General features: G+C 41.5%; 2 protein-coding genes across 4 annotated transcripts; both read right to left on the bottom strand.

The window, feature by feature from the left end:
* LOC8066096 (heterogeneous nuclear ribonucleoprotein R) lies at positions 312-4,642 on the bottom strand. 3 transcript variants are annotated; one of them, XM_021464707.1, is made up of 9 exons: positions 4,483-4,642; positions 3,658-4,128; positions 3,432-3,548; positions 3,188-3,328; positions 2,926-3,099; positions 1,461-1,665; positions 983-1,158; positions 807-892; positions 312-710 (listed from the first exon to the last, which is right to left on the bottom strand). In XM_021464707.1, exons 2-9 carry the CDS (start codon positions 4,096-4,098, stop codon positions 602-604), a joined length of 1,449 nt encoding a protein of 482 aa, XP_021320382.1. In that variant the 5' UTR covers positions 4,099-4,128; positions 4,483-4,642; the 3' UTR covers positions 312-601. The 3 variants fall into 3 exon arrangements, with proteins under 3 accessions (XP_021320382.1, XP_002444921.1, XP_021320381.1); XM_002444876.2 differs by having other exon boundaries at positions 2,926-3,105; XM_021464706.1 differs by having other exon boundaries at positions 2,926-3,105; positions 4,286-4,568.
* On the bottom strand, positions 11,124-13,686 carry LOC8068565 (L-gulonolactone oxidase 2). Its single transcript, XM_002444877.2, has 2 exons — positions 12,746-13,686; positions 11,124-12,458 (listed from the first exon to the last, which is right to left on the bottom strand). Exons 1-2 carry the CDS (start codon positions 13,457-13,459, stop codon positions 11,355-11,357), a joined length of 1,818 nt encoding a protein of 605 aa, XP_002444922.2. The 5' UTR covers positions 13,460-13,686; the 3' UTR covers positions 11,124-11,354.

A 26,784-nucleotide genomic window follows, 5' to 3' on the forward strand; every position in this document is an offset into this window, starting at 1 on the left:
TTAACTCTTTTTTTTTGTTTCAGATGGCGTTCTTCTGTGCCCCACGGAGTACAGCAAGTGGTAGAATTTGCTCGATTTTTTTTCCATAACAACATTTTTTAAAAGACTGAAAACAGGGGCTGGTCGCGCCACTTTTGGCCTCAGTTTGTTCTGTTCTGTGCATCTACCCTGTCAACAAGAGGCCGTTCAACAACACAAAACCAGATGCTACCTTCAACTCTAGTTTCATGTAATTGCACAAAGACGCAAAACATTGGCTCATCTCGGCATAAATTCTCTCCTGTGAAATAAGGCCAGCAACACTCAATCCATAGAAGACAGCAAAATAATCACTCTAAACAAAGCTTTCAGAGTTCACAGGCACTTCGTTCATCAGTTCACTAACACAGGTGCCAGAAGGCAGGAAGCAATATAAGGCTATCACAGAGTTTCAAGTCACATGCGCTGCATGGTAAAATCAAGTTACTGAAGAAACAGATGGTACAAGCATCGTGCCATTGCAGACCTTATACTGGAACAAGAACACACGCTCCTATCTCATCTCATTAAGTTAACAAATGCTTCACACGGTGATGGGAGTAGAGCGCACATGAGGGCAAAGCTAGTAAGGGCGATATCGCCGGCTGTGCCCTTCGCCGCCTCTGCTACTGTCTCTTCGGTCGCCACCCCTCCGTGGTGGGGGCGGGGGAGGCATTCCACCAGGTTGTTGCCTGTAAATGTAAGAACACGCTGTCACAAACTGCAAATATGTGCTTAGACAGACATTGAGCTTCGATGGGTGTTGTGTTGTAGACAAATGGTCTTACAGGACATAACCAAGGCGACCATCGGGAAGCACCATCGGCACCATCCTCATTCCTGCCGGTGCTGGTCCTCTGCCATATATCATTGGCTGCCAAAAGTATATACTATGTTAATAAAGCAAAATAACACATTGCAGTATTGCAAACATGTGATAGTCTGAATGGTTAGGTTGGATCACCTGGTTGTATGCAGGACCACCACCGCCGCCACCATAAGCACCATATGGATCTCCCATGTAACCACCACCACCACCATAGGGAGGAAGAGGATAGTTAGGGCCTCCTCCAGACCTGTGTGAATGATCAGGTTTCTTATCTGCCAAAGGTTTGGCCATGGATACTTCCAGTACTTGACCTGCATTAGTAAGCCCAAGGTTACATCTAAGATGGATCTATTTATGACACAGTAAGCAGTTCTAGCAACTAAAACTCCTTTTATACCAATAAATCGCACTCATGGTCTAAATAAATTCACTCATATCACACAATTGTACTTCAAGCTGAGAGGTACCCAAGCCAATAGAAACTTATGTGATTTTAAAGTGATTCAACTATGAATAATTTCTGATTAAGTTGGTCAAGAACAGATTCTAATTGTGCTGCTGCTACGACAATAAATTCCACAGGGTACTGGATGATAACAGGGAGGGAGTTTACCATCAATTTCATATTTTTCACTTCCTTTAACTGCCTTCAGTGCGCTTGATCTCTCAGCAAAGTGAACAAAGCCAAAATCCCTCTTATGCCCAGCCTTGGCAGGAGGCAGAACGATTTTTGTGACCTCTCCGTGTTTGTCAAACAGATCCTTGATCTTCTCTTTAGAAACATTCTCAGGTAGGTTCTTCACATATATAGTCTTCACCTGCGTAATTGTAGCAAATATTAAAATCCACAGCCAAAAGGAAAGGACTGAGTGTAAATTTCTGCATATGAAAATTACAGGCCAAGATTGTTCTAAACAAACAGGACACACATCTAATCTAATAAAAGTATACAGGTAGCACATGTTGAACAAATGGCAAGTTAATCATTACATAACTTGCAAGTCTACACAATCAACAATAATTTTGCACAATGATTTCTTAAGAATTCACATGAAGCATTCAATTCATAATTCATAAATTATGTATTTTTGGCATACATTATGGCCCTGTTTGGCACAGCTCAACTTCACTAGTAAAGCTGTTTTTTTAGAAAATAGATTCATGAGCAACTTCCAAAATGAAGCTAAGCTACTTTGGAAAAAGAGTTTGGTAAAATAGCTTCACTAACTACTTCTTGCATAGATGGGAGAAAGAAATGAGGGAGAGCTGCAATAAGCTACTTTTTTCAGCTTCATCCCACTCATGTTTTTGTGAGAGAAGAAAAACAGCTTCATCCATGAAGCTGTTTTGTAAACAAGTGTTTGGCAAAAAAAACAGCTCACAACAGCTCATGAAGCTGTTGTGAGCTGTACCAAACATGGCCTATGAAAAGAATGGTTAAAATGTTGAATAAACATTCTCGAGATACATGGTACTGGACTTCACATGCAACCAGATGAGGGTTTTTCTTTAGACTAGAATATCTATTCTTCAATATATCCTAATCTAATATAAAATGTAAGACTAAGAAACATAGGTCAGACAATATAGTCAGGTATAACCACTAGTCCACTAGACACACAGCACTTCCGAGATAAGCTGCCTGGTTCACCAACACAGAACATACCGACCTTCAGCTATCTAAGTAATCTAAGATGAAGGGTTATGCACTACAAATCATGCCAGCATTGCACTTAAACACTATAAACTCAGGCCATATTTAAAAAGGCACTAAACCTTTTATCAAACTATCCAAGTGAGAAATGACTAATCAACAAATACAACCATTAAGCCTCAAATACTTGATACTTCCTTTGTTTTTCATTTTCCAGTGGCCACATCTACATATGGTTCCTAACAGATTAGGACAGCAGAAAAGGCAAACATAGATGTATTGACATCCAAATTGCCCAATTCATCTAGAACGATAGGCAGACAATTGCAGAAGCCTAATGTTGCAAGACCAAAAGCTCTAATAAAACTTGAAATATAACAATACATATAGAATTTGAATATTTCTTTTTAGCCCAAATGCCTACCTGTGCAGCTGCAGATGAAGGATCTGTTTGACCCTTAGGTTCAGCCCAACTAACAGTCAATTGGCTCCCATCAACCTTGAAGTTTCGTGATGAAAGCTTCAGTCTGGCATATTCTGCACAGGCGTGATTATAATACTCAACAAAGAGAAAGCCACGGTTACGGTTCGGGTCATGCTGATCCTGTGCAAACAGCATCTCACTATTAGTGAATCTAGAACTCATGCTGTACAGACAAAGACAAGCATGAAGCCACAAAGCACACCTTAAACATCTCAATGTTGACGACACCTGGCCCCTTCCCCTTGATAATGTTGGTCAGCTCCTCCTCGCTCAGCCCCTTGGGCACATTCCCAATAAACAGCCTGTGCTTTGCCTGCGACAGAGAGCACCGCAAAGTCCTCCCCTGTAGCACCAAAAAACCATGGGATATAAACGCATTGCGCAGAACACATGACAGAATGCGGAAACTCATGTTATGCAGAACAATCAGCAGCGCTAGTAGCTACCTTGTACTCCCTGTCTTGCACATCCTCGATGGCACGCTGCGCCGCGTCCTTGTCGGTGAAGGTGACAAAGGCGAACCCCTTGTTCTCGTTGGTGTCCTTATCTTTGGTCAACCTCACCTGCCATTCAATTCGCCGCACAAAGAGAGACGCACATTACAACTCCATCCATCCATACATGTAACAAGCTGGCTGACAGTAAGAAACAAAGAGAATTCGTGAAACTGACCTCGTAGATTTCTCCCAAGGGCTCGCACAGCTCACGGAGGTCGTCCTCCGTGATGTCGCGGGGCAGGCCGCCAATGAAGACCTGGGAGCCATGGGGCGGCAGGGCGAGCAGTTCGTCCCACTTGCTCCTCTCATCCTCATCCTCAGGCCCGCTACCCGCGGCGGCGTCGGCGTCGGCGTCGGCGCCCTTTCCCGTCTCGTCCCCGCCTTTTCCTCGGCCTCCTCCGGCGGCCGGCTCCGGCTCCATCCCGGCGTCATCGTCCCCGCGGCCGTCGCCACCGCCGTGGCGCTCATCATTGTCGTCGTCCTCCTCGGGCTCATCCGAGTCGTCCCGGCTGCCGCCGCGGCGGCGGTACCCGCCGTCGTCGTCGTCCATGCCGTCGTCGTCCCCCTCCAGGTCCACCTGCTCCTCCGGCTCCTCCGACGGCTGCCGATCCGACATCGCCGCCGCCGCCGCCGACAAACCCTAACCCTAGACCACACCAAAAAAAAATCCCCCAAAAAAAATCACACACAAAAATCCACGGAAAAAAAATACAGACGGGAACTCGCGTCGGGCGGACGGAATCGCGGCGGATCTGGCGGCGGGGGGTCGAGAAACCAAACCGGGGCTCGTGATCGTTCGTTACCTTTGCGCCGGAAAAAACCTACGCGCGGCATGATTGATCGATCGATTGATTGAAACAGGTAGTAGTAGTAGTATAGAGAGATTAGTAGTAGTAGTAGCAGTAGCAGTGGAGCGATTTCGAATCAGCTGTAGCAGCAGAAGCAGAACGAATTGGAGGAGGAGGGAGATCGAGGGAGGGGAGGAGGCGGGGGAGCTTACTGGAGTGTGGAGGTGGTGGGGGTTGGGGAATTTGGCTTGCGGGCTTTTGGGGATTTGCCTCCGCCACCGGGTGAGAGACTCAGCTCAGCAAGGGGGCCGCTCGCCGGCCTCGCGAGGAGGATTTTATAGCGGCCGGTGGAGGGTCCCTGTCAGACACCGCTGCGCGGCGCGTTGCTCTGTCGCCGTTCGATTCAGATCCCCGCAGCAGAAGGGAAGGGAGGGGAGGAGGACACACTGTCATCACGCTATAATAACATCAACTTTTTGTTTTTGATGCGCTAAAAAAACATGACAAGTTAGTAGTTGTTGGACTTCTTGTCATGTGTTTTTGTTCTCTCGAAATATGTATGTATGATTGTGTTTTTTTTTGTGATTATTATGTGTCTTGTTGTCTTGTCTCTTTTAGCCTAGAAGATAATTTTTTTGGCATATTTTGCAATCTTAGTTCCCATCTTATGCGTTTTCATCACAAGAATAACATGACCAGAGGTCCGGTTCATTTTAGGGCTAGTTTCCTAGGACAACACCTCTAGATTCTTCAACTTCACTTTTTGATTATTTTTTCTTTTGATTGAATGAATCTGATGGAGGTCAGTCTCGGCGTTCGGGTTACCTGATTTTTTCGGGTCGGGTAATTCGGTTAATTAAAAATTCAGGTAACGGAAATTATTACCTGATATTAGTCTTGAAAAAACACTGCCCGCAATTTCGAGTACCCGATAATTTTGGTTCAGGTATTCCCGATTTATCCGAATTTTCATAAGACAACACACTGCACAAAATTTCAATAGCAATTTATATATAATTTTAGCAACAATTTGTATAGAATTTCAATAGCATTTTGTAGACAATAATATATTACGGTCACTTGTTCAAACAAAGAGAATTATATTCTAATAAATTGATAAGTTCTAATGTTTAACTAACAACACATGATAAATACAAAGACATAGATAAATGTTTGGGTAATTCGGGTACCGGGGGATATTACCCGAATTACCCAAACTAAGGCCTTGTTTAGTTCCCAAAAAATTTTGCAAAATTTTTCAGATTCTCCGTCACATCGAATCTTTAGACACATGCATAAAGTACTAAATATAGACAAAAATAAAAACTAATTGCATAGTTTGGTCGGAATTGACGAGACAAATCTTTTGAGCCTAGTTAGTCCATGATTGGACAATATTTGTCAAATACAAACAAAAGAGCTACAGTGTCTATTTTGCAAAATATTTTGGAACTAAACAAGGCCTAATTTTGGGTAATCCAAATTGCTATCCGAATTGATAATTGAATTGGGCACCTCGGGTTCGGGTAATTCGGGTACGGGTAATGGGTATCGGGTAATTTGCCTAGGCTTAGATGGAGGAGTACAACGGGGAGCAGCTGAGAAGTGATCAACATGGTGGTGGAACGAGGAGCAGTAGAGAGCAAGCTTTTTTTTAGTGTTTCAGTTCATAATGTAAATGGAGATGTGATTCTTACCAACTCTCTATTAGAAATCTAACCGCATTTTGTGATGGAACAAGGAGCAGTAGAGAGCAAGGGTTTTTTTAGTGTTTCGGTTCGTAATGTAAATGAAGATGTGATTCTTACCAACTCTCTATTAGAATCTAACCGCATTTTAACCGTTTGATAGAGCTTTCGCAAAATATGTTTGAAGAAGATAGAAGCGGAGCTCTACCGAATAGACGACACTTAGGGCCACTGGCGGAGCTACATGTAGGCTAAAAGGGCCATGCCCCTCTTTGCTAATTAAAAACTCCATTAAGTAGCTATTAAATTGGTGTTTAAAATTAATAAATAAGCATATTAAGTAAGAAATTAGTGATAATGGCCCCTTTTGTTTTCCTGTCAAGCTCCGCCACTGCTTAGGGCTCCTTTTGAGTCTTTTGGATTCTTGGTTTACATTTGTTGAGTTCTTTGTAGTCACGTCATGTTGATATGTTCTACGACTATTACCACTAGTCAGATAAATCGGTTGCTACAACTATGAAAAACCTGTACAAAACAAGCTGCTTTGTGATCTCTAAAGCATCATATATTTTTTAACCATGTTTAGTAGCGTTTCTTTGCAGCTAGCTTTCCTCGAGAAGTTAAAGGAAGTCAAAGAAGTCACTTTTACGTGCCTTCACCATTTTAATAAAAAAAATAATGTATCCCCTCTCTTGCGCTTCTACCGTATGGCCATTTCAATTCTTGAGCTAGTAACTCAGAGATCAATTTCCTCAAAAAGCAGTACCAATTACCAAACCGGGACTTTACTTGACCAGAGGTGATAACATATAGAGCACTGAGTCTCTCGTTCTACATTATCTCCAAGACAGGGATGAAATGGCAAACTATGTGACCTTGAGGCATGGCATGATCTCAACGAGCATAGATTTCATGTGTTTTGAATAGAGGAGCATCATGTGCATTTTTTTCAGCGTGTTTCAGTGTTCATTCAATTCTGGTGGGCCGTGGGCCGTAGAGGTTGAATACCTAAAATCTATATATATTCTACACTTAAAAATAAGGAAAAAGTCTACATAACCCCCAAACTATCAAGGGTAGACTACTTCACCCCCCGAACTATAAAACCGGATATTCTACCTTCTGAACTTTCAAAACCGGTCAAATAATCCCCTAGAGTGGTTTTGGATGATGGTTTTGTCTTTTTCTTTTTTTATTTATTTCCGCTAAATCTTTGAAAAATCATAATAAATTATAGAAAAATCATAAAATGAAAATTTCAATTTTCTTAGACTTCTTATGAGTAGATCTACACAGTGAATATATAATATGGTATACTTTAGTATAAAGTTTTTGTTGTAGCTTTAAATCTATGTTTTTCTGTAATTAAATCGAATAATTCATATATGCAGTTCCTATGATCCAATTGTGGTGAAATTTGTATGGTGAGCTCATTATTGTATGCTTGAACTATGGTAAAAGTTTCGTACCTAGTGGACCACGTACAACTTAGTTATCAATTTATTTAGCTTTATTCTTGTTAAATCTATGCTTTATCTATAACTAAGTTATACGTGATCCAATGAGTATGAAATTTTTACCATAGTTCAAGCATATAATAGTGAGACCACCATAAAAATTTTACCACAATTGGACCACAGGAACTGCATATATGAATTATTCAAATTAATTACAGAAAAACATAGATTTAAAGGTACAGCAAAAACTTTGTACTAAAGTATACCATATTATATATTCACTGTGTAGATCAACTCATCAGGAGTCCAACAAAATTAAAATTTTTATTTTATGATTTTTTTTATAATTTATTATGATTTTTCAAAGATTTAGCGAAAATAAATAAAATAGAAAAAGACAAAACCACCCTCCGAAACTAGTCGAGGGGGTTATTTGACCGGTTTTGAAAGTTCGGGGGGGGGGGGGGAGGGGGTAGAATATCCGGTTTAATAGTTCGGGGGGTTAAGTAATCCACTCTAAATAGTTTGGAGGGTTATATAGACTTTTTCCTAAAAAATAACTAATGCCATTGTCATGTGCTAATCAATCGTCTAGCTCCTATCACGTCTTATTCGTTTGGTTGATAAACTATGACAGAAAGTACTATTGATTGATTTGTTAGAAGAAAAAAATATTTTTAAATAACTGGCATATTCGGGCTGATAAGCTCAAGCCAACGTTGTTTTCGACACCGTGTCAGACACCCACACGCAGTGTTATGGTCGTGAGATTTCGGTCCGCTCGACCGAAAGATAACAAATAGTTCACTTGAATATTTGAATATAATATATTTTCTTACGTTACTATTCGAACATCATAGGTTAATCCAGTACCATCTGTTGCTCCGTCCAAAGATCACAAGCTCAAAAGACATGTATACGAGAAAAAAAAAGACTTTTACATTTTCTGAGTGATTAGATCTGTAGCTTTCGTAATATGTCATCTAAGTTGCAAGCCACACTTGCGTTATCGTAGCGTGGGCACAAATTTGTGCACCGTGCAACGTGCAACGCACGGGTATTGTTGTCCAAGTTAGAGAGGAGGTTCAAGTAGAATTCACGTGCTCACGTGCCGATGGATGTCAGCTGGTCGCTGTTACCTGAAACGGGCCCTTTTTTTTTGTCACTATTTTGTGCTTTTTAGCTCAAAATATTTGTTTGCCGGTTTTTGCAATCTATTTTTTCTCATCTTGTGTGTTTTCATTACAAACATAACATGACCAAAGGTCCAAAGCGAGTGCATTCATAGAACACCACCTCCCGATTCTTTTCACTTTTTGATTCTCTGAACTAATTTTGGTGGATGAGTAGGATAGGAAGCAGCTGACGATTAAACCAATATTAATGGAGAGCGGAGTCTCTTTTTTACCTCCAAGCTCGCATATAAATGGAGAAATGATTCTTATCAATTCTTCACTAGAATCTAGGTTCATTTCAACCATTTGTAGAACTCCATGGAATCTGCTCAAAAAGGTCAAAGTGAAGCTCTAACAAACAAGCCCATATAAGCTTTTGTTTACATTTGTTGAGTCTTTATATATAGTCACGCCATGTCAACATGGTGTAGGAGTAATTATACTACTAGTCAAATAAAATGGACGATTCAACTAAGGTAAAACAAGTGGCTTTCATCTCTAAAACACATATGTTTTAGACCATGTTTAGTAGGGTTTCTTTGCATCCGGACTCACTCACGAAGTCGGAAGGAAGTCAAATGCCTTCACAATTAGTAACAAAATAGTTTCTCCCCTATATATAGTGCTTCTCTGATATATCCATTTCTTGATCTAGCATTTGACAAAACTTCACGTCAAGAACTGAAGAAGTCAGAGCTAGGGTCCCTCAAGGAGCACTACCAAACCAGGCTTTACTTGACCAGAGGTGGTAACACATAGAGTATTAGGTCTAGGTCTATTTTACTCTACATGATCTCCAAGACGTGATGAAATGTCAAAACTATGTGAGCTTAAGGCATGATCTTAACAAGCATAGATTTCATGTGATTCGAATATAGGGGAACCTGATGTGCATTGTCTTGGTGTTCATTCATTAATTCAATTTTCTGATGGGCCGTGTGGGCCGTCGAGGTTATTATGGCCTTGTTTAGTTTCCAACCAAAATTTTTTTCACCCATCACATCAAATATTTAGACGCATATATGAAGTATTAAATATAGATACAAAAATAAACTAATTACACAGTTTAGTTGGAAGTCACGAGATGAATCTTTTAAGTCTAGTTAGTCCACAATTAACTTTAAGTGCTATGATAATCTACATGTACTAATGATAGATTAATTAGGCTTAATAAATTCGTCTCGTAGTTTCCAGCCTTGTTATGTAATTAGTTTTTTTATTAGCATCAGAACACCCCTTCCGACATGCTACAAAACAACCGATGTGACATCCAAATTTTTTTCCTCACCAACTAAACAAGGCCTATATTGAACTAAAAATATGTCTGTGTTAAGAAAAAATAAAAGAGAGTGGGGTCCAAGTCGATTTGGCCACGGCAGCCGCATCCTCCCAAACTGTACAAGTTCCTCCAAATGGGCCCGGGTTGCTTGCCCTCTGTTCCACCGATACATGGGCCGTCAAATCGGACAACCCTAAAAGTATATCGGCCCAAGGTCCAGGCCATTCATGTTGGGCTCTTCGGTTAATCTTGCCTATTAGCATCACAGCCCAACATGATATCTTTTCTGGTGGCTATTTGCACCGGAGGCAAGAACTAATGTTTGATCTTCTTGGTAAATTGTGCACACAGACTTTCGAGAAAAATAACACAAAAGCTTATTGCATACATCATGTATGCATGCACATGTTTCCAACTGCTCCCAAATTAATCAATTTTGGATGTCAACATCACACTGGACGAGTCACTTTCACGATTCACACATGGGGCTTGGGGTGGGGTGATCTTCCTTTGGTAACTTCGTCCATTGCCACACTTATATTATATATATATGGCATATTGGCACATGCATTATAGTTTGAGCAAATATAAAGCCTTGCCAAGGACAAGTTGTTGTGTGTCATGCATCTTGCTACCTTACCAGGCATGCATATATTGAAAATGAAACCTAACAATATAAATGTAATCGATTACAGAGGCAAAGGTGTCGGTGTTTTCAAGTGAGATAACAATGGCATGCAGCAACTCCGGATCGAGATTTGTCATAGTCAATCAAGTCAATTTCAATTGCATTTTACCGGAAAAAAAGAAAGTCAATTCAGCGTGCGTTTAGTTCATGAGTGAAAAGTTTTTGGGTGTCATATCGGATGTTTCGTGTGATGTTGAAAGAGGTGTCTAAACATTCGATGAGATGAGATAAAAAGTTTTTGGATGAGAACGAAACATGGCATGAGGCACCCAAGAAGTTATAGATTAACTAATAGGTATTCAACACCAAATTAAACGCACACAAGAAGTTACTTATTAATAGGTATTCTCATGTTGTCACATGTTGACTATAAACAAAGTAAAAAAAAAGAACAAGAGCAAAAGGATAGACATGAAGCACCCAACCACTCTTCAGAAATGTGGCCCGGTGGACTAGCACTCTCGTGCCCAAAAAGTCTAACCAACGCAATGCAAAAAGTAACATAACAAGTTATTACCAACGACAAAAGACAGCCAAGATTTCTACCTTTAATTTGACACAAGAGATGCCGTTCGATCAAATGCTTCCAATCAAACAATACAAATAATTCCACACTGATCTGATATTTCAACAAACCACATTATTTGTAAACACACATACCCTGTCCCGCCCTGTGCTGCACCCTATCAAAATGATGCTTGCTCTGTTCGATCTACACCAATTCAATTTCAAACACAAGACAATGGCAACCAATGTAGCTAGCTAGCTTAAAAAATGGATCTACTATCTTGCATTCGTCAGAGCTCGTCGACGAGTCGTGTGCGTCGCTCAAAGACGCAGACCCTGGCGTCGGCGTACACCTTCCCGGGGCGGCAGAAGTACCCTTGCTCCGGCGCGCAGTGCTCGTCGTCGGAGCAGACGCAGAGTCCCTCAATGGCGCATCTCGGCCCGACGACGTTGGGGCTACCCCTGATGCCGAGCACCTGATCACTCCACTCGCTGGAGAAGATGCCATCCGGGTCGTACCTGTCCTTGACCTCCATGAACCTCGCCGCGCCGGGGTACCTAGCAATGGCGCCGTCGAAGGCGAAGTTGCGGTTCTTTCCCCAGTGCGGCAGCGCGCCGTACTTCCGCAGCGCCATCTGCTCGAGCTCGTCGTAGACGTCGGCGTGCGCGCGCGGCACGCCCTCGTCGTAGCTCCGGTAGTACGTGACGTCGAAGTCCAGCGAGTCCTCCGCCTTGCCGAGGTACGCCGACGAGGACCTCACGTAGCGCATCAGCACGCCCATCTTGGCGTCCACCCCGCAGAAGGCGCGCGGGTTGAGGTCGCGCAGCCGCTGCATGTCGGCGACGAACGCCGGTACCTTGGACATGGCGACGCTGAAGCCGGACTGGTAGAAGAAAGGTCCTCTGATGCGGGAGTCCCACGTGCAGGCGGAGAGGAGGAGGCCGCCGCCGTCGTCGTCGTCGCCGTTGATGCACGTCCCTGACGCCTGGATCCGGTGCTGGAACCCTACCACTGGGTACCCCGTGAAGAAGACGCCGTCGTTGGTGAACCCGTACGCCTGCAGCTCGAACGTCGCCGCCGGGAGACGCGCCGCCAGGCACCGCGCGATGTCGGTGCCGTTCTCCTCCAGCCGCTCCTCGGCTTCTCGGGCGGCGAGAAGGACCAGCGTCGGCTGCGCGCGGAAGCCGACGTAGTTGTTCAGGCCGTTGCCGGGGGTGGAGACGTCGACGCGGTCGTCCTCCCGGTAGATCGCCTTGCCCTGCCGCGGCAGCCATGCCACGTCGCCGAACTCGTGGAGGTCACCCCACACGGCCAGCTTCTCCGCCATGTCCTCGTCGTCGCGGGTCACGAACTTCACCGACCGCTTGAACTGCGGCTGCAGCTCAAAAGTGACCTGCATTGCATGCACAGTGCACACATCGTCTATCAGTACATCATGCATGCATAAAATCTAATCTATCTTAGCTTCTTGATTCAAGTTACAAATTGTAAAACCATCTGATCTTTCATGTCAACGCATTAGGTTCGTTCTACTCTACGACGTACTACTCCATAATTAAGCATGGTAATTGCTCTGTAATTTTCATGTCTTTTACTTGAAGGCAAATAAACGCATGGTACGGCATGCATGGATATATCATATATGCTGCAGTTAATCTCCACAGTACGTACACCACCGACCTGAGAGATGACGCCGAGGACGCCGAGCGAGACCTTGACGGCGTCGAGGTCAGGGTCACCGGCAGCGAGCTCCCTAACGACGGCGAACCCCTGGCTCGCCGGGGCAGGCGTGACGATCCTGATCCCGACCACGTACTCATGCACGGCGCTGCCCTTTCCCCACAGCGAGCTGCCGTGGGCGCCGGTGGCCAGCATGCCGCCGACGGTGAGGCCATACCAGTAAGGCGAGTGCGGCAGCGCGAGGCCGTTGTCGGCGGCGACCTTGACGAGGTCGCGGAGCAGCATGCCGCTCTCCACCGTCAGCAGCCGGCGCGCCGCGTCCACGCGCACCGTCGCGTTCAGCCGCTCCGTGCTGATGATGGTGCCGTCGCGCCCGCCCGGGCACGCCAGCTTCGGGAAGCTGTGCGAGTGGCTGGTGGCGACCTTCACCTTGCGCCGCGCCGCCGCCGCCGACGCCACCGCCGCCACCAGCTCCTGCTCCGTCCGCGGGAACGTCGCGTTCGCCGCCCGGCAGATCGTGCGGTCCGGGAACGACCCGTACGTGCTCGTCACCGTGCAGTCGGACGTGCCGCGCGTGCAGGATACCGGGTCCGGCGGCGGGCTCCCGCCGGCGAGGCTTGCCAGGAGGACGGGGACGACGAGGAGGAGGGAGACGGCGACGACACGCGTTGCTCTGCTTCCTGGTCCTTGCATGGCTGCCATGGCGATGATCATGAGCTCTGGCTAGCTGGTTGCTCGTGTGGAATTGGTGAGCTAGCTGGTTGCGTTGCAGCAAGGCAGAGCTCGCGGGTCTTTAAATACACGACGGCCGGCCGGCCGGCGGCGATGGATGGTATAGAGGACCACACGGCGTCGTGCAAGGGCACCTGTTTTTATGTACAGTATGTCCCAGCGCAGAGATTCGCTGCGTACGAGCTTGTGTTAAGGCTTTTTTTTTGTTTAGTTCGCGGAAAACTAGCTTGGACTATTGTAGTATTTTTGTTTGTATTTAATTATTATTATTTAATTATAGATTGATTAGGCTTAAATAAATTGTGTAATTAGTTTTTATTTGCATCTATATTTAATATTATATACATGTATCTAAAAATTTGATATGATGGAAAATTTTGAAAATTTTTGTGAACTAAACCAGGCAAATATTATACTAGCTACTACAGTGCTAAATCACATGCAGAAGGGTTTCATATTGTTGGATCCACACTGTGGTATATGATATGATACATAGACTCAAATTAATCGATCTTCGTCACCGCTCATCGTCATCCTAGCTAGCTCTTCTAGGCAACCAGAGCACGAATGGCTTTCTTCATCGCCATGGATTTAGTTCAATTAACTTACTCCAGAGTGAATTCAACTCTTTTTATTCGTTCCATCAGTTTCACTAAGCATCAGGGATTCAGGGGACGATGGTGCTAGCTGCTTGTTGATCAGGTTGCAAACTTCAAATCAAACAATTAGTGGCCAAATGGACCAAAAAGTCAAGTGGGGTAGAGCAACCACAATGTGTGTCATAAGATAGTCCATAGGATTAAAATATTTGTTATCAGGTAACTGGAACACTGTGAAACCAGTCCATATAGGAGTCCATCGCAAAAGGTATCCATAAGCTTATGGACTACCCATAGGGAATAAAAAATATTACTTTTTCTCACTCCTCACTCTCTCTTTCTTGGCTTTGCACAGGATTGTAAAAGAGAAATAATTTTTTATCTTATATGGGACCCACTTTATGAACTAGTTGTTGACTGAAACATTGTGGAGGCAACAATAGCTATTGTCCACTGACACAAAAGCTGCTCATATGGACTACTTAGTCTATATACATTGTGGTTGCCCTTAGAGCACTCACAATGCAAGACTCTATCACAAAGTCCAAGACATTTAATTATATATTATTTATGGTATTTTGCTGATGTGGCAGCATATTTATTGAAGAAAGAGGTAGAAAAAAATAAGACTCCAAGTCTTATTTAGACTCCAAATCCACATTGTTCGAGGTAATAAATAACTTTAGACTCTATGATAGAGTCCGTATTGTGTGAGTGCCCTTATATATTTGAGTCATATTCATATGGATCGGGAGTCAGGAACTCAGAATATTGCCTGCATGTGGAGATAATTTGTTGCACAACGTGAGTTTTTATTTTGTATAGTGGGCGTCTTTTTCAGCCAGCTTAAAAAATAGGCATCAAATCCATCGATCGATTCGGTAGTGCCGACAAGTCACGTACAAGACCCTGCACCTTGTATGTAATATAATATATATATAGCTTAGAGAAACATGGTGAAAGACCAAAGGATCACATCATTATATTTAACACCATCATCATTGTTCTATATATTTGGGAGTGTTATGTGGACAGTTAATAATGACCAAACTTTTCAGCAAGCAATTTAAGCAATTATTCCTAAAAAAAGTATACAGAATTAAGGAAGAACTAAGGATGTGTTTTGTTCACGACCTGGCACTTGCAGACAAATCACCTAAAGATCTCAACCACCAAGTGACCTGAATGGATGGCTAACTAGGGCCCTGTTTAGTTCCCCGCTCAAAAAAATTTTACTCATCGCATCGAATCTTTGGACACATGCATAGAACATTAAATATAGATAAAAAAAATAATCTAATTATATAGATTAGTTGAAAATCACGAGACGAATCTTTTAAGCCTAGTTAGTCCATGATTAGCCTTAAGTGCTACAGTAATTTACATGTGCTAATGACAGATTAATTATACTTAATAGATTTATCTTGCAGTTTCCAGATGAGCTATGTAATTTGTTTTTTTATTAGTTTCTAAAAACCCCTCCTAACATCCTTTCGACATATCCGATGTGACACTTTTTTATCTACAATCTAAACATGCCCTAGGATGACTACACAGAGTTTTCTAGACACCAAACGAAACACACCACAGATATATCTTCCACATTTGCCAAAGTCTCGTGTGCTGCATGCCTGTTCATTCTCATCGATCGGTATTCGGTACGTCACCAGTAGCAGATATCCAGCGATCGGTATTCTCGACTCGAAGCGGATCGCCAACCACACCAAGGCTTCACCCTGGAAACAAAAAGGTTTTAAGATTTCTCGTCACATCGAATCTTGCGGCACATGCATGAAATATTAAATATAGACAAAAACAAAAATTAATTACACAGTTTGTCTGTAAATCGTGAGACGAATCTTTTGACCCCAGTTAGTCTATGATTGGACAATATTTACTACAAACAAATAAAAGTGCTACAGTAGCGAAATCCAAAATATTTTTGCTAAAGTTAGCGCACATTTGCAAATGTGCTCTACCTCTAAAAATTATGTCATATCGTGACATGCCTGGGCGAAGCCAGTAGCTGAATTACTAGAGAAGCCCAAGCTTTGATTTATATTATTTTTTTTTCTGTATGTATAAATGAAGTGTGCACCATGGGGAGAGGGCTGGTCCCTCCATGTCTTCGCCCTGGGTTGCAGACCAGAGACATAAATAAAGCCATCACACGTACATCATTGATCCACCCAAACTACAAGTTGATTTAGGGCTGTTTATATTTGAAATTTTTTAGCCTAAAAAGAAAATTTTTTGTGGAATTGTGGCCTAAGAACTAAACGGGGTCAAAAAAATTTTGGGGCCAAAATTTTGGGTTGTAGCTATACACGCACTCTCATGGAAGCCAACCAATGACAACTTGAGCTGCATGCAGTTGCAGTTGTCATTGGTGGGCTTCCATAAGAGTGCGTGCACAGTTGCAGCCCAAAATTTTAGCTCCAAAATTTTTTAGCCCTGTTTAGTTCTTAGGCCCCAATTCCACAAAATTTTTCTCTTTGCACCAAAAAAATTCAAATCTAAACAGGCCCTTATTTTTAGAGGCATTTAGCCAATCATCTCTGAAAATGGAGGGTATTTTTAGAGATAGCTGGAGGCATCATTCGCTTATAGAAAGCATTTTTAATTTGCGGTGGGTAATTTACCTCTAAAAATAGGTTTAATAGAAAAATTATGAAATTTTCAAAATGAATTTAGATAAGACAAACTTTATATCAAAGTTGTTCTATATAACTTTGTAGTTGACGTCCTTTTCACTTGAAGTCATTGAGTATCATAGAAATACATGTTTTAAGTTCTCAAAATTTGAAATTGTTATGTTTTGAACTTTTCGAATGAACTCAGATGGATACCGAAATTGTAGTACTTGATGAGAACTAAAATTTTATAGTTAAAACTTTTCTCATTTGAAATCTTATAGGGGTCAAATATTTAATACTCTCTCTGTCCCATAAAAAACATTATTCTTGCTTTCGTCAAACATATTTAATTTGACCCTATATATTAAGAAAATACTAATATTTATGACATGTAATATTTTGATCATTGAATATCTATAATAAACTTATTTAGAGATAGAAATATTACTAATATCTTCCACAAACAAACTTAGTCAAATTTTTTAAAAAAGTTTGACTAGCACGAGTCTCATAGGCCATAGCGTCTCTTTTTACGTGGGAAGGAGGGAGTACATGACTCGTAAAAGTCAATACTGCAAGAGGTCAAGCGAAAAATCACCAATTGTTGTCACTGTCTCACAAATCACGTGATTTTTCCAACCACCAATTGCATATTGGGATAAGCTAGGTTATGGTCTGTAGCTCGTAGCTGGAGAAAATCCAATGTGACTGCCGTTGGTGGTTGGAAATATGTAGTGTGCAGTGGACATAACTAAAACTGTCGGTGGTTGGAGAAGAACAGCATGTCTGGAACTCTGGATCTCTCTTTGATCCGCCACATAATGTCATTATATTAATTACACAAGCAGTAAAATCCTTTTTTTCATGGTTTTAACACGCTACCGTACCGTAGTAGATAGTACCCAAATAACACACTCAAACGAACGTGTCGTGCTCATATCACACTGAACACTGAATGCTGCCTTATCTAGTTTATAGCTATATACATCGTATATACTGTCACTACGTGAAAAAAAAAAACTTGAAGAATACTACTTCAACTAAATGGCCAAAGTAATGGGCAGCAGAAGCTCGTCACTACTTACTTACTAGTACTAATCACTATAGAGTAAAATCTGTTCATAATAGATGACGCTTTGCCTGTCACTAACTCACTAGGTATGCTGGTTTTTTACTTCGTCCCAACCATCGGCGGAGATGTGTTGTAGAGTCACTAGGTCACTACTCACTAGTTGTAGAGTCATCATCACGATATGTAATTCAGTGGAGATGTGTTCCGCATCATGCGGTTTTCTTTTCTGCGTTTTCAGCCAAAGAATGAACACAACAATTGATCGAAGTCCCAATCATCTATATCCATCGATATGAAGTCTGGTTATTACTCTCTTTATAATATACTATATGTGTGTATCATCACAAGTCTCAAGCCCCTGTGTCTAAACTTTGCTTTTTAGCTCTTTTAGAAGAATTTCACATCGAGGGTTTGCTTAGATATACATGTATCTACCTCAATCCATCTTGGTTGAAGTGTATTGGAGTCAAAATAAAACATAGTTTCACTCGAGTTCGCTCCAACATTGAGGTGGATATATTTATATGCATCCAAACAAGGTCTCTTCATGAAAACCCGTGCAAACTATGGCAAAAAAGTTATCTAAATTCATAAAAAAATCACACATGTAGATGATATGATTATACACAATCTTGTAAAATATTTTGTCCAAATTCGAATTCGTTTGTGGGATATAAAAATAACAAATTTCAAGCCAGAAAGTTGTTCACAGGATCCGCTAGAAATTTATTATTTTTATATCTCACAAACAAATTCGAGTTTGGACAAGATATTTTACAAGATTATGTATCATCATATCATCTACATGTGTGATTTTTTGGTGAATTTAGACAACTTTTTTGCTGTGGTTTGCACGAGTTTTCACGAAGGTTGTGGTTTCCACCAGATATTTTCCCTGTTTGGATACGTATGGCTAGTTACTAGTTAGGTCTAAAAGTTAACAATTGGCTAGCTAATATCAACTAGTTGCAGATTTAGCTAAAAAAATTCACCCACATATTAGCCCATTGTTTGAATGGACTAGAGCCAATTTTAGCTATATATTAATTAGCTCTGTTTTCCAAACATGTTCTTGGAATCAAACATTTATAAAAACAGAAACGCTAAAATAAGAATGCACACGTTGTGACCTTAAGGCCCACACACCCTTGTGTCCCGCTCGCACTCGTCCCCTGTTCCCACTCGTTCTCTCTCTCTCTGTGTGTGTGTCTGCTGACCGGCAACCTTTCTTCTCCCTGGCGCCTAGCGGCCTCCTCCCTAGTAACCGGCGGCCTCCCCAAGTCCCACCGCCTCCCCCGTGCACGACCATGGCAGATCTGGCCACGGTAGTGACGGATGCGCCGCCAGGTAGGCCCCTCATTCTCATCGTCCTCCTCCTCCTCTTGCTGTAATTGGATCTGGTTTTTAGGGTTCTACGAGCTCACTCTCCAATTTTCTCCAACTCTGATAGGGTATATAATGGTTAGCCATGGGGAGATAGGTAGGCTACGCGGTGGAAATGGTGGGTGGGCGGCTTAGGGGAGTTGATGTCGACAGGGGCGATCAAGTCAGGTCGGGGTAGGGGAGGCTTGCTAGAGCTGGAGAAGATGGCGGCGATAGGGGAAGGGAGAGACGTCGGTCGCGGCAGGGGCTAGAGTTCATCGGAGATCTGGCGAGCTAGGGCCCGGTGAAACCTAGCACCCGCGGTGGGGCGGTGGTAGGGACGAGGCAGCTGAAGTCGGGGATAAAAAGCTAGCTCTTGGTCAAGAGTTAAATTCTTGCAGACATTTCAAGGTTATGTGAGAATGTGTAAAAGTTGTATGCTAAAAGTTAATATTATTGGAGAAATAGTCTTAGAGCTAGTAACTTTCTCTAATCATTGCGAATGCCCACTCATAGGAGAAAGATTTATAAAAATGGACCTGGAGAAAGGCGCCAAAAGTTATGGTGCTTAGGGAACACATTGTATATTGTTCATGACAAGTGGAGGATAGTCAATTTCTTCTCATCTTCCTATGTGATTTTGCTAATAAGGCATGCTGGCACTTTGCTGGCTTAATTAGTTGGCACATAAACATGTTGAAAGACCAAACGCACACAAATAAACTATATAATCGTTCTATATATTTAGGATCATGTGCGGACAATTAATAATGACTACGTACTGAGATTTAATTTGAACAAGGAACTCGAGCATGCGTTTTGCACATCAAAATATATAATTTCAAAATTGAGTTCGTTCGCCACTCCGCAATTGTATCTAAAAAAAGATCAACAACTAAATACAGCTAGCTTCCACATGTGGGTTAGCTTGGTCTCTATCTTAACTACTCTTTGTCCTGTTTGTATTTGGTAAACACTTGCATATATATACAGTGCAAATTGACAAATTCAGTAAAGGTTAGTTGTCTCGCCACTAAAAGTTTTGTGCAATCAAGATGTGTGTTGCACGAGAAGAGAGTTCTTTTTTCCGTTTTCCAAGTGGACTACACATGAAGCCACCTAAACAACGCGTTGATTCACCTAACCTCGATCCAACTACCCCTTAACCATAACCAATGGAAATATATGACGAAAAATAAGAATCCTCTGAGTTTGAAATAAAGAAAAAGAGACTTCAAAAATTCAAAGTCCAAGCATTATTCATGGTTAACTGATGATGCGTCAACACTGATAACCTCCTTTTTGTTTAATTGATTATAATTTAAAGTATATACTGACGCTGCGCGTTGCTCTTCGGTGGGTGGGAAGTGCATGGAAAACGTGATGCAGAGAGCAGAGTATCACGCGGTTCTGTTTCAAGTTGTCTATAAGGTTTGTTTTTTGTGATGATTTAAACGTGGCTTTGTTTTTTTTGTGTGTTTTTTTACGATTCGTTCATCCGCTTTTCATTAAGAGAAAGATTGTGCGTGTGTGTGTGTGTTTCATGATTAGTTTTGATTTTCAATTGAGATCGTCCAGTCGTTCACTTTTGCCTTTTCTCTTTATTAATTTTTTCATTAGTGGTCTCATGTTACTTTTTCTATGAAAAGGCTAGTACACGTTTTCTTTTCGCAAGAAAAAAAAAGCAAAAAGCAAAAGGTTCAGTTATCTACTATATATATTTTTACAACTACAAAAAGTCTCTCGATCCACCGTTGTTCTCTGATGGGCACTGCCGGCTGATGTATCATAAAATCTAGATTTTTTATATTCTAAATTGTGAACTTATTTGTTGCTACCGAAGTTTTCATCCTCAAATTAGATAAAACCCTTGTGTTTGTTGTAAATTAATTTTATTAAGTATCCTTTTGTATTTAATAAAATAAAGACGTTAGGTCATGCGGATTGTATTATTGAGCACTTGGTTTTGAGTAATGTGATGTTAGGTTGAAATGAACGGGACATCACATTACTCCTGTCCCATCTTATATATCTATGGAACCAAACATTTACGTGCTAAGTTTTTTCTGCAACGGATTCTAAGGGGGTGTTTAGTTCTCTTTTTATTCAAAAAAACTTTGAGTTTTAGTCTAATATTTTGAATAATAGAACTAACCATGTAAAAATTTTAGCAAAAAGTGGTTATTTTCTATTTTGGAGTTTGGCTTCAAGAGGCCAAAAAAATATCAAAAAGAGCCTCAAGAGAGCCTAATGAGAACAATAAATTCTATATTTTAAATGAAAGTAAACATGATCCTGAAAAAATTTGGTATTTTATATTAATTTTATCACTTTAAAGTAGTTGGTATTTTACGTTTTGTATTGTATACAAAACTAAACACTCCCTGAGCTTTCCATTATTCGACGTGACATGAGCAGTTGAGCACGACACTTTCGTTCGGTGTGTATGGGTGGGTGAATGTGTATGCGCGTGTTAAAAAGAATACTATTACTTGTGGATACACTACATCTCATCAATTTTGTCCACACTATCTACTATACATATATATTTCTACGTGATTTAGCCTGCACAGTCTTCGTCTCATCAAACAAATAAGATATCAAAGACATCAAAACGTTCCACACCCAGGCACATTTATTTACTGATAACTTTGATTATGACAATCTACTACCTAGTGTCGTCCAACTCCAACCTTTTGTCTCTCCACGTCAATATATACTAATTGGCCAGTTTAGTTTATAGCCACTCAACATCGACCAAGAAGAGTTGTTGATCATATATACTCCTATTGTCGACCACGAGCACACAACGGTCAACGCACAGTTATTTTTTTTTTTTTGGGTGCCTCTGCTGCATGCAGTCAGGTCGACTCGCCGGCTGCTGGATGGCAACGAGTTGCATGGGCCTCCAAGGACAGAGAGGCCTCCAGCTCTCCATGTTGGTTTGCCGTCCACGTTGCTTTGGGCCCTCGCTGTGACTGCTGCACCAAAGGCCGGCCGTCCTGTCACCAACTTGGCAACGGGACGAGTATCCCAAACGGATCTTTTGGCCCACCAACTCTATCCGCGCGCCCCTTGCTTTTTTTTTTTTCAAATTCAAATGAAATATGTACCAACCTTGTTCATCACCTCATTCTGATTGGTAAACACAACTATACATATACTTGTACTGAGGAAATGAACCTTCATTTTTTAATTTGAGAGACATATGAGCAATTGAGAGAAAATGTTTTGATAGATTTTTTTGGTGATTTCTGTTATATACATATACTTGTACTTAGGAATTAGAGGACGAGGGAGGGGAAACATAAATTATTGTGCTTATGCTTGTCGCCATGGGCTAGTTGAAGCTAATAAGCTATCCATTGTTCCAAGCTAGACGTCATCACAAAGTTTTACCCCCAACCTACCTCTCTTCCCAAATCCCATATATAGCCAAAAGGATCATGGGGCATCGAAAAGGATGGGTTTTATTGGCCAAAGGGTAGAGGGGGCTTTAGCCCACTCCCCTCCCACCTTCTCCCACACTAGACCCAAGCTAGGTAGAGAGTGAGCGTGAGGGGACACTACAAGAAATGCATGATTTTTTGACATATTTAGTATGACAATAGACTGTGATGTCATAATATCATGTAGATTATGGCATTCTGTAATAGGCATTTTGATCTAGTGACATAAAAAAGCTGGATGTCATAATAAATGTCATAGAACTATTCTAATTCCATACCATGACATCGCCACGTTAACTTTTCATCTTACGTGGCATTAATGAGTGACTCAGTACTAACACTAGTACAAAAGAAGTACTACGTTGGTGGTGGAATATAAAGACACAATGGAGTGATAAGTGGAGTGGTAGAGGAGGCTACGCGCAAGGGCGAGGTCTCAGGTTCGAATCTCACCGGCCGCGAAGCACGCGATTTTACGCGAAAAATGCGCGAGGCGATTAGCCAGTGAGCCTTGCCTATAATTAAAAAAAATTTCCCTATTTTTAAAAGTCGATTTTGCGATTAGCCAGTGAGCCTTGCCTATAATTAAATTTTTTTCCTATTTTTAAAAGTCGATTTTGCGATTAGACAGTGAGCCTTGCCTATAATTAAAATCTTTTTTTTCCTATTTTTAAAAGTCGATTTTTTATTTTATATAAACAGATTTCTACAGTATGCGTCGCTGCTAGACGAAGGGGTTGGCAGTGACTCATTTCGACAAAGGCTTTGTTTAGATGCAAAAAGATTTTGGATTTCGATACTATAGCACTTTTATTTGTTTGTGGCAAATATTGTCCAATCATGGACTAACTAGGATCAAAAGATTCGTCTCGCGATTTACAGTTAAACTGTGCAATTAGTTTTTATTTTCATCTAGATTTAATGCTTCAGGCATGTACCGAAAGATTCGATGTGAGAGGGAATTTTGAAAACTTTTTGTTTTGGATGAACTAAACAAGGCCAAAATGCGTTGCTGCTAGAAGAGCACGGACCCGAAAAAAATATCAAATGTGGTGAAACTAAATGGGGCGAGGTCCGCACCCACCCCCAAGACCGTCACTTCTACCTGGTGGCCTCCCTTTTTCTCCTCCTCTCCCCGGTCCATCTCCGATCTCCCCGCACACGGAGGAGGCGAATCCACGGCGATGCCCGTCGAATCTGCTGTCCGGCATCCCGATCCGGTCACGGCCCCTCCCCACCCACTCTCCATCCCATCCCTTCCGCCACCATCGCCAACTCTCCTCTTCCTCGGCGCGCCTCCCCATCCCCCAACCGCGAGATCTGGTGAGGAGGCAAGGCAGCTGGAGAGCAAGTGCTGGGCATGGCCCTCTACGAATCCCGCTTGCCTCGAGTTGAGATCTAGAGGGAGGGAGATGGGAGAGGAGGTTGTGGTGGTGGGGTAGTCAGTGCTTGGAGGATGCAGAGGAGGATCCGCGCCGCTCGGTCTCCCGTAGTTGCGGCTTGGCCTGTCCCACCGCCCGCCGCGCCAAGCGCTACCCGTCCCAGGTGCGTGTCATGCAGACCCGTGCCACCCCCTCCTTCTTCTTCCCTTTGCTCTTGGATGTGGATTCGTTGTGTCAGAGCAGGGGTCGGACTCGCTGGATGCAGAAATCAGGGCTATTCAGCTAGGTTGTCGCGTTTCAGCTCATATCGTAGCAGAATTCGGGCGGGATTTGGTGGGGGAGGACGCGGTTTAGCTATGATCTTGCATACAAATATTGCTTTTAGCAATGATAGCTGTGGCGCAAAAGAAATGCAGAGAAGATAAGTTCTCCATTGTTTATAATGATTCATTGTACTAATGTATTTGAGAAATTGTGATACAATTTGTTTTTTTCTGAGATGAAACTGAGATATATGAGCACAAAATCTGAGTTTAAGGAATTCAGCCCTGTAAATGCTTATTTTTCCCTTACAACTTTAAAATACTGAAAGGTTGACTTGCCTGACAGGTTAGTGTCTTTCTAAGTTTCTGTGTTACTTTATTCTTCTTTGTATGTATATATAATCTGTAGAAATTTGTCATCTTGATTTTAATTGACTGTACTCTCTAGAGCTACCTAAGATTGATTTGTATTGCCAATTGCTGATGTGAACTTTATAAGTCCCTCTGGTCCCAATTATTTTAATGGGTAATATTAATATTATGGCAAAACAGCCTACAATCTAAACTTAGCACTCCTTCATGACAGTATACTCCATAGATATAGAAGTTGCTGACTGTATACTCCTTAGATATAGAAGTTGCTGGCTCCTATGATGAGTCTCCCCCGACCCGGTAAGACAAGAAGTACTGCAACTTCATCACGCCCTACTCAGGTAAGAAAAGCTCAAGGTGTTGTAAACAAAGGCCTTGTTTAGTTTTCAGAAAATTTTGCAAAATTTTTCACATTCCCCATCACATCGAATCTTTAGACATATGCATAGAGTATTAAATATAGATGAAAATAAAAACTAATTGCACAGTTTGGTCGGAATTGACGAGACAAATCTTTTGAACTTAGTTAGTCTATGATTGAATAATATTTGTCAAATACAAACGAAAATGCTACAGTGTCCATTTCCCAAAAATTTTCGGAACTAAACAAGGCCAAAGCTCGACATTACTGGTACAAGTTTACTTCTCCTCCTATTTGCTTTATCTTTACTGCAGAAAACACTGTTTTACACTGGAGATGTGACTTTCATTCCTAACAGTATTAGATCACATGGTAAAAATAATCAAAACTGCTGCTTAATAGGCTAATCATTTAATCAATATAATTTTTGTAGACTGAACCTAATAATCACTTTGTAGCTTGCATAAACTGAATCTCTAATTGATTTGATTTCATCTAATCGTGCAGTATAAGTGATTTTACTTCAGTGTGGTGCTATAGGTTTCCTCAAAATATTTCTTCAAAGTAAAACAACAGATTATTGACCATTTAGGCTGCACAAAGTACCTCATTATTTTCTACTTTGCCGTAGGTTCAGAGCAGATTTGCCTTTGATACGAATTGCAAATACAATGGCAACTTGCACATGAAGGTATGCCTTTGTCCTTTTTAAATGCCTGTTCAAGTAGAAGTTTCCTCTCTAGTTACTTTTCAAGCAGTTACTAATTATTGTTTTGTTATATGCTAGCTGATTTATTGGAGCATAATGGTTTTGCAGGATCTCAAGAACAGCCCATATATTCAATGGAGTTACAACTTATTTATTTCTATGTTGCTGCTCATGTATTATTAGCAATCTTCTAGGATTGTAGATCCTTGAGCAGATGATTTGTAGCTTAAGTTGTATCTAAAGTTTGTAAAGAATTGATTGCTGAAATGGATGGAACATGTGTAATGCATAAATGACATATATAAAGTTTGTAAAGAATTTATTTCTATGTTGCTGCTCATGTATCATCAGTGACGCGGCTTGGCTGAGTGCGTCACCACAGAAGGTCAGAAGTGACGCGTTTTTGTGCGTCACTGATGTGTTCACATCATAGACGCAATAAAAGAGACGCGTTTTTGTGGGGCGAGGTCTCAGATATTATGACAAATAACCAATGTCATACCTTATGACAAAGAATATATAGATGTCATATGATCCATTTATGACAGTGATTTTTTGACATATAGTTTTTTGTCAACTAATTGTCACAACTCTTATGTTGTGACATTATTTTCATATGTAGTGACATAAATAGAAAGTCAAAAAATCACAAGATTCTTGTAGTGGGAGAAGTTGAGGTGATCGAGATTGGAGTAGGAGCTAGTAAATTGAGCGAGGATTTAGGGCATCCTGAATGATTTTCAAATACCTAGTCTTGAAAAAATTCTATTAACTATCAAGGACTCTTTCACAACTCACATAACGCTCTACTACAGTGTTCATTTAGAGTGAAACAGTTGGGGGTGATTAATTTAGAAGGTGGTTGGAGGAGGTAGGTCCAAAAAAGGTAGCTATTCACTTGCCCTAGACTTTGGCCTTGTTTAGTTCATCCTGAAAACCAAAAAGTTTTCAAGATTCCCCGTCACATCGAATATTGTGGTACATGCATGAAACATTAAATATAAATGAAAACAAAAAAACTAATTACACAGTTTAGCTGTAAATCACGAGATGAATCTTTTGATCCTAGTTAGTCTATGATTAGATAATATTTGTCACAAAC

Source organism: Sorghum bicolor, chromosome 7 (assembly GCF_000003195.3).
Source record: "Sorghum bicolor cultivar BTx623 chromosome 7, Sorghum_bicolor_NCBIv3, whole genome shotgun sequence".
Taxonomy (NCBI): Eukaryota; Viridiplantae; Streptophyta; class Magnoliopsida; order Poales; family Poaceae; genus Sorghum; species Sorghum bicolor.